This window comes from Octopus bimaculoides, chromosome 4 (genome assembly GCF_001194135.2).
Source record: "Octopus bimaculoides isolate UCB-OBI-ISO-001 chromosome 4, ASM119413v2, whole genome shotgun sequence".
NCBI classification, from domain to species: domain Eukaryota; kingdom Metazoa; phylum Mollusca; class Cephalopoda; order Octopoda; family Octopodidae; genus Octopus; species Octopus bimaculoides.
In genome coordinates, this window is record NC_068984.1 from 87,073,759 (window position 1) to 87,082,620 (window position 8,862).

At 32.5% G+C, this 8,862-nt stretch overlaps 2 protein-coding genes across 2 annotated transcripts in view; one reads left to right on the forward strand and one right to left on the reverse strand.

Moving 5' to 3' along the window:
- LOC106870222 (EEF1A lysine methyltransferase 1) overlaps positions 1–8,862 on the reverse strand; it is a 318,548-nt gene that overhangs the window by 44,476 nt on the left and 265,210 nt on the right. The gene's annotated exons all lie outside the window — the stretch shown is intronic.
- LOC106870213 (girdin) overlaps positions 1–8,862 on the forward strand; it is a 47,481-nt gene that overhangs the window by 22,008 nt on the left and 16,611 nt on the right. Inside the window, exons 4-7 of the mRNA XM_014916216.2 lie at positions 1,096–1,206; positions 4,085–4,150; positions 5,337–5,465; positions 8,266–8,385. Of these exons, the coding sequence (XP_014771702.1) occupies positions 1,096–1,206; positions 4,085–4,150; positions 5,337–5,465; positions 8,266–8,385 (426 nt within the window). The remainder of the gene's footprint in view (positions 1–1,095; positions 1,207–4,084; positions 4,151–5,336; positions 5,466–8,265; positions 8,386–8,862) is intronic.

An 8,862-nucleotide genomic window follows, 5' to 3' on the forward strand; every position in this document is an offset into this window, starting at 1 on the left:
CTTACACTGGGTACATCTTATGGAGTTTCTACCTATGCCTTTTCTACAGATCGAGCAGGGCCATCTACCTGAAGGGGTTTGTGTTTTGTCTACCTTCCTACTTATTAGGACTTTGGTTTTAGCTAAGTTGACTCTAAAGCCCTTCGATTTTAGTCCTTGCTTCCACACCTCAAACTTCTCCTCTAGTTCTGATAGTGACTCAGCAATTAGGGCAAGGTCATCAGCATAGAGGAGCTCCCAGGGGCATCCTGTCTTGAATTCCTGTGTTATTGCCTGGAGGACTGATAAATAGGAGGAGTCTGAAGACTGAACCTTGGTGGACCCCTACCTCTACCCGGAATTCTTGATTGTACTCGTTGCCAACCCTCACCTTACTGACAGCGTCCCTGTACATGGCTTGCACAGCTCTCACTAACCACTCCTTTATCCCTAGTTTCCTCATTGACCACCAGATAAGGGAGTGGGAGACCCATATATATATATTGATAGAAAAGACAACAAAAGAAGTGATATTATGTAAATAGAGGAATTTATCTGTAAAATTATGTGACACTTATTCGGTAGCCATGATAAAACTCCGAGTTTCGGATGCTGGGGTGGGAACCCACACCAACATCTTTTCAGTTCTCCGGTCATTGAAAATTCCTGTGAAAAATGTAATATATATATTACATATATATATATATATATATATATATATATACACATACAAACTTTTGATGGTTTTATAGATATTTCAAAATTATGATGCTAGGTGTTTCCATTATTTTGTCCAACCACTGTATATATGAAGGACTTCATTTTAGTTCCCATCTAAATCCACTTACTTGGCTTTGGTTGGCCTGAGGCTATAGTAGAAGAGATATACCCAAGGTGCCATGCTGTGGGATTGAACTCGAAACCAAGTGGTTGGGAAGTAAACTTCTTAACCACTCAACCGTATCTTTGCCTGTTAATCATGAAAAATCAAATGAAAAGGAAAATGCAACAACTCAATTATTGGTTTTATTTCAGTAGAATATTTCATGAAGTTTATTTGCAATTCATTGAAATTGTAGATAAATATAAATATAATTATTTTTATTGTTATTTTAGTTATCCAGACAAAAGGATCAGCTTCAACTTGAGAACAACAAATCTTTGATGGCTAAAAGTCGATTAGAAAGTTTATGTCGTGAACTTCAAAAACACAATCGAATCATTAAGGTATTTATCATTATTATTATTATTATTATTAAGATGGTGAGCTGGCAGAATCATTAGCACGTTGGGTAAAATGCTTACTGGTGTTTCGTCTGACTTTTGAACTCAGAAGATATTATAATGGGTCACTTGTGTCTTCTTATTTGTGTGTATTTCCTTAGAATCACACCACTTTCTTTCTGCAACAATTGTAAGTTTTTACTGTTTTTTGGCAGTTAGGGGTCTTCATTTTGTTACATTTTCTACTGAAAGCAGGTAGTCTTCTTATCATGTTTCTTGATATGGTCAGTATAGTGTATCCACTAAGAATGTGACTGATATCTTATTAAACTATGTGTACTGTGTTAAAGTTTGATATATTTTGTTGTGTCTGGGGAGAGTCATGCTGTTTTAGTGCCTTATTAATCAACTCACTCACCAGTTCAATTTCCATTTATTTATTATTTTTTTTCTAAAATTTTCATTGTTTCTTGAAACCTTCAGTAGCTGACTCTCTGAGAGTCAACAACTATTGAAGAGGTTGCAAGAAGCCATGAAAATTTTTAAGGTAAAAAAAAAAAAAGAAGTAAATGAGTAAAAATTGAACCAGTGAGTGTGTTATTAAGGCATTAAAACAGAATGACTCTTCCCCAGACACAACAAAATATGCTTCAACACACGAATTCACATAAAGAATTTTGCAAACCAAATACAATAATGAAATTTTAGTATATATTTTTGATATATTCTGGCTGTTACTGGGCAGAAAAGATCAAGCTTTCTGTTTCCTTTTCTGTTGAGAGCCTTGGAAATGGGTGTACCTCAGTTACATAGATTTTCCTTTGACAAGTTTTAATTTCCATGTATTCATTCATTGTTTTGCTTTTCTTTTTCTTTTACTTCTTTTCTTTTATGGTTGTACTTTCAGTTTTGACATGTAACTATAGCGAGTTTTCTATTTGTAATGTTGAGTGACCAAGCACTCTTCTCCTATGAGAAGATATATAGATCCCCTATAGAACAGATAATTTTCCGAAGGGGCTTGTATAGTTGTGAAAATCAGTTAGTATATACACAATCTTAGCAGACTGCTGGCAGAAAAAAAGAACCTACATTTTCTCAAGTTCATTTGAAAACAAGTCTGTCATAATGATTGTAGGACTTACAAAATCTAGCAAATCTAGATGAACATTTCTTTCAAATTTTGTTAAAGAATTGTTTTTACCTGTGCCAGCCATTCTGGTACATGTGTAAGACATGTTGATGTTTATCAAGAACTTTTGAAGTATGTCCATTTTGGTGCATTTCCCAATTTCTTTTCTTTCCCTTTCCGTATCAATAGCTGTTCAATTCTCTATTAGAACATGGTTCTGTTTTTCTCCAAAAGTTTTGTTCTTTGTTGTAGGGGATTCTCTATTTGTATAATTTCAATTCTCTGTAAATATTCACTTTATCTTTTTGAAGACTTTATTTGAGTTGCTTAATTCTTGTATTCTTTAAGATGGTGATTCTCAGTCTTTTTGACAGTGTAGTGCACTGGCAATTGAATATAAAATTATTGGTACACTTTGTTTTTTTCCTTGACTAGGATACACAAGCACTTTTACATACACATATACACATGATGGATTTTTAGTTTCCTCTTACCAAATTTGCTTACTAGGCTTTAGTCAGCCCAAGGCTAGAGTAGAAGACACTAGCTTAGGGTACTGCACATTATATGGAAAATTAAAAGAACACATTTTAAAGTGAGAAATTTAGAAAAAAATATATATATTAAAAACCTTGTTTTATTTATCATATATATGTATGACAAAATTGTGAATCTCATTTTTCAAGCCATTCAAGCATTAGTATAGATTTTCTAATGCTTTAAATTGTATTTTGAAAAACCTGCACCACACGTAGATACTATTTGCAGTACACTGTTTGAGAATCCCTGCTCTACAGTTTGGGTTTTCTCTTCTGAATTTACTATATAATATGATACCATATTAGTTTGTCATCTGTCTTCAAGTTGTGTCTGTTTTATAGTTGATAGTTGCATTAGACATTAGACATTTACTTTCATTTGGCATTTTACCTTGTTGTTACTTGGCAGTGCTAGTGATAGATTTTTTTAATCATAATTTTTCTTTATTATTTCTCTTTTAATACTTTTCTGTTCAGCTAAGAGTATTTGATTGACTTTTAGTATCAGACAAAATATCTTTGATATTTATTTATTTTCATGTTATATTCGAAGCCTAAGTCTTACCAAAAAGAATTTAGCTTTTTTTTTAATGTCTGAATATGCTAAAATAAGTATTTTTCAGGTACTGAATTCAATTCAATCAATTATAACCTTTCTTTTCAAAATTTGGAGAGTTATGCTAAAAGTAGAAAAGATTATTATTAACATTAAACTGATGCATAGCAGAATCAGTAGAGCACTATTCAAAATGCTTGGTAGTATTTAGTGATATATTTTTACATTTTCAGTTTCAGTCACACTGGGATAGACTTAGCCTTTCATATTTCTAGGATTGATAAAATAAGTATTAGTGTTTTGTGTGTGTGTGTGAGAGGTAATCTAATCACAGTTTGTGACTTTGTGCTTTTGTTAAAAATAATTTATTATTGTGTTATTAAGGTAGTGGAGGACAGAATCAGTAGAATGCTGGACGAGATACCTTACAGCTGTGATCCTATATATTCTGCATCCAAATACTACCAGAGTGGACTTTGCTGTTCATTCTTTCTTGGTTGAAAAGTACTTGTTAAGAATTGCAATCAGTTTGACTGTCCTCTTCTCCATTTGTGACCTGTTTTTGTTAGAAATCACCATTATTATTTGTTTCATTAAAACTATACTCTTTATATTGAATGTAATAATAAAATTGTACAATTCATATCATTAAAGGAAGAAAGTTTAGCTCGTGCTAAAGAAGAAGATGAGAAACGGAAAGAAATATCTTCGAAATTTCAGGTAATGCAATTTCAATTTGGTGTTATGTCTTACTCAGTTTAGAGAGTAGCAGGGTTGATACAAAGTATACCTGTTTATATTTTTATCACACAGTTTTGTCATGAAGAAAGGGTTGTCATTATGCATAAACTATTACATACAAAATGAGAGTTTCACTCAGCACCCATTCTCTTTGTCCACTTTTCTCACTGAAATGTTAACATTTTCTTAGTTGATATTGAAGAGCTATTTGAATTTTAAGTCTTAAATTTAAATCAAATTTACACTGAATAGATAACTTAAATGCTTTTATGAGTTTTTAATTTTTTTAGGAAATTTTCTTAATTTCTATTTACAATTTCAGTATGCACTGGCATGGTCGTGGGTAACTAGCTGTTCTCACAGCCATGTGGTTCTGAGTTTGATTCCTTATAGTATTTTGATCTAGCATGGTTACCTACCTTCACTCCTGGTTGACTGCTGCTTTTCATTGACTCCCAAGGTTGATGATACAAAGTAAATACCAAAAGTACTTGATTCAACAATTATTTATTAAAAATCTTTGAAGGTGGTACCCTAGCATAGTCATAGTCCAAAGACTGAAACCAGCAATGACTATTTTGTTGAAAGAACACTTAAAATTTTCATATGTATTCGGGCAAGTTAGGTTTATATTAAGATAAAATTCAGTGTCTCAATTCATGGCTAATTTAGCTAATTTGTTATGTGATATTTCTGTCTTTGGTTTTGAGATTTATGAGCTTATTTCCATGGACCTTACTCTCTTATAATTTGTTTCCTGGACATATGTCATTAATGATTAACATTTTTTAAATGTAATAAAGCATTCTGCTGGATCCTTTACTTTAGCTACTGCACTGTTTTTGCTTTCAGTCCCAATGTAATTAGTTTTGTAACTCAGGGTAATTAAAATAAATATTAGTAGGATTTGTAAAAGTCATTTTAATTGCCCTAAAAACTTGCTTTGCGTCTGGAAAACAAAATAGTAGTAATAATTCAGCAACCAAAACAGTCATTTAAATAATGATTTGGGATGTTAATTATTAAAATGAAATTCAGATATGTTGTTTTAACTAGATTTAAAGTTTTAGCTTTTTAGTTAAAAAGAGGTTTATAGGTAAACAGTTTTACATCAGAATGATTTGATTTATTATAATGAAACAATATTTTATTCATCTGATTGCAGACAACCATTAATGATATTCAAGCTCAGATGGTAGACAACCACAATCGTAATATGAAACTGAGAGAAGAGAATACAGAATTGGCAACAAAGCTAAAGAACTTTCTTGAGCAATATGAACAAAGAGAAAAGGTAAATTGGTAATCAGCTTTCCTATCAATATTGTTATATTTATTGTTGTTTATGCCTAGGTTTACTGTGATCAAGGAGACTTATGACAAAAGGTATTCCTGCCTTGATTATCCTGTTCCTTTTACCTTTGTGCACAAAGAAAAAGACGATGTTCTCCAATATCTCCTTTTCTATGATGTTGGGGTGTGATTTGAGGGAATTTGACTTATCTGAAAGGTTGTTTCTGAAGTCTTTTATATTCTATGATTTATTGTATACATAGCACCAGTAGATAAGACATCTTTTATGCTTTTAATATTTTGTCTTTGACTTGTACATTAGTTACATGTTGCTTTTCATAAATATTTCTGCAATTTCACTTGCAGTTGGCTTTATATAAATAAAGGAATGCAAAGAAAAAATCTCCAGCTGAAATAATCTCAATATTTATTAATATAATGCAGCAAAGTTTCAAGATCATAAATATCATAACATGTTTTTATAATAATCTATGCCCAGAAGAAATGGATCAACCTGTGCTTTTTATATTACCATTTCTGTTTGACTGATAATATATGCTGCAGCAAATGGACATTAAGATTGCAGCCAGCTGAGGATTGCTCATGTAATGGGCACCAAGATAACAGTTGACAGCCAGCTGATAGAGGATTGCTCATATGCTTTGCCCACATGGAAGTCTTCTGTGTGAGGCATCAGTGATCAGCATATATTTGTTTACACTACTGATATTCATAATGACTGAGTAGGGATGTGACTGACCTATATAATACACTGTCATTATGAATCTCAGAGAGAGGTTGAATAGATAAGTGACATGTGGTTTCTCATGCCTATTTTTTGAGTAAAATATTATGGCTATAATACAGTACCACCCTGCATTTTCATAAGCCCTCATTACAGAATGAACTGCCTATTGCAATGGTTCTCAAATTGATAAAAAGCAGGCCTTCCCCCCCACCTCAAAACCAATAAATTTTTTGACTCCATGCTCTGTATTAATGCAAAGACAATAGAATTTGCATCTATATGGTTTTGTCTCTCTTTATCATGTAGTGTTGGACAAGTTTCAAAGGTTGGAAGTACAAATACACATAATTTAAGCAAAAGTTAGATTACACAGAAATCATCCCCTACCTCTGCCCGTTTGAGAAACACTGGTTTATCCCCTTTGTGCTCAAGGGAAATTTTTAAGATACTAATAAAAAAAGTTCTTATGTTTCAGTTGTATCAAAATTAATGTTCAGTTTTCATCAGTGCTGTTGATGGTGCCATTTCAATGATTTTATTTGCTTCAGAATGTACTTTTTAATTTGGTAACATGAAATGTAGTTGAAAAAATAGTGAAATAAAATACAAAATGTGCAGGGAAAAAATATGAAAATATACAACAGATGTAGAATTAAATAAAAATTTACTTCCCATAAATATTGGGATAAAAACTAACCATATATTATATTTGAAAACAATCTATGCATTGGTTATGCTTTTCTGAGATCTAATAAAGTGAAAACATGTCCAGAGTTGTCACTGTAGTTATTTGATATTACTCGGCTGCTGCAGGTCTCTATTTACTTTTGAGGCAGTTGGAATTTTAGGAGTTCCCTCTCTTATCATTTTTATAATAGTTTTCATTAGCACAAATGACTTTTCTCCTCTTTATGGTTACGATTTCAGTTGACTAAACATTATATATAATTCATCACATTAAGAATGTTAGTCTACTTTTAATTATATTTAATTTTGCCTGGAGAATGAAGAAAAAATGTATTTCTGCCATATTTCTATCTAATTTTTGAGTAGCTCCTAAATACTCAGTGATATTTATTCAGTGTAGTGTTGATCACTATTTGTTTACATGAATTCCTTCCTCTTTATTTTCATTTCACTGCTGTTGTCATCAGATATAGTAATACTTTGAGAGAGATAAACTTCAAATTTTGTCTCCAGAATGTTAGTATAACATTTGCAGTATTTCTTTTTCAAAAACGAGCTGCTTAAAAAACCCATTCACATTAGCTTCTTATGACTGAAATGTTGTGCCAAAAGTCACTAATAACAATTACAAAAGGTTTTATTTTCATGCACCATGGAGAATGGATGTTAAATGATGATAATGATGCATTTGGAAGTGGGATTAATTGAGCATGTTTCAACTAAGATGAATTTAGTTATAGTAAAGTTGATTTAAAATGTTAGCAATATAAAATATAGATAGAGGTAAATACATAAGGCTATAGAATATGTCATGATAGATACATAGATACATCTTCAGTGAGGAACAATAAGCAAATTGTGAAAAGTCTAGGCGGCGAGCTGGCAGAATCGTTAGCACGCTGGGCGAAATGCTTAGCAGTATTTCGTCTGCCGCTACGCTTTGAGTTCAAATTCTGCCGAGGTCGACTTTGCCTTTCATTTTTTCGGGGTCGACAAATTAAGTACCCGTTACGCACTGGGGTCGATGTAATCAACTTAATCCCTTGTTTGTCCCCTCTATGTTTAGCCCCTTGTGGTCAGTAAAGAAATAAATAAGAATATGTCATGATATGCATTCCAACAAGAGTTAATAGGAATCTTTTAAGAGAATAGAGGAGACTCCTATTGTCAAAAATAGACAAAAAGAGGGACGACTTTTAATGATATATATTTGTATTCTGTGGATTTGGAGAAAATACTTGTGGTTTTGTAATTATTTTTTAAAAATAGAATCATGGGATATTTTTGACATACCTTAGGAAAGTAAGAATTATCCCCCTTGTGTTTACTTTCTTCTTAGTAGTTGTTTTTGTTACTTTGTATCCAGTATTTCGAGAAAGTGGCTAAACATCGAGAATTGGAACAGCAGCTAGTAGATACGAAACTGAAGCAAGCAGCAATGCAGTTGGTTGAAGAAAGAGAAAGAAGTAAAAAAGAAAAGGAATTGGTGAGTAAATTTCTTTTCAGATTTCTATTTATAGTTTCAGTGTAAAGATTATTTCTTTAGACTGGATTTAAAAATGTATTTTATGATCTCCTAAAGTTATTCATATATTCAAGTAATTAAGAACACATATCATTATACTGTGTACATTGTAGCCATGCTGGGGGCACCATCATGAAGGGTTTAATCAAGCACATCGACATTGTCATACCCAATGACTGGTGTAGCAGCACCATAGTCAACTGCTACAAAGGTAAAGGTGAAGCTTTAGATACAAACAATTACAGAAGCATCAAGCTGTTAGATCAGGTTATGAAAGTTACGGAGAGGGTCATAGCCCAACTAATTAGGGAGCGAATCAATTTAGATGAGATGCAGTTTGGGTTCATGCCAAGTAAAAGCACCACTGATGCCATATTTCTAGTAAGACAGCTGCAGGAGAAATACCTAGCCAAGGATAAACCTCTGTACCTAGCTTTC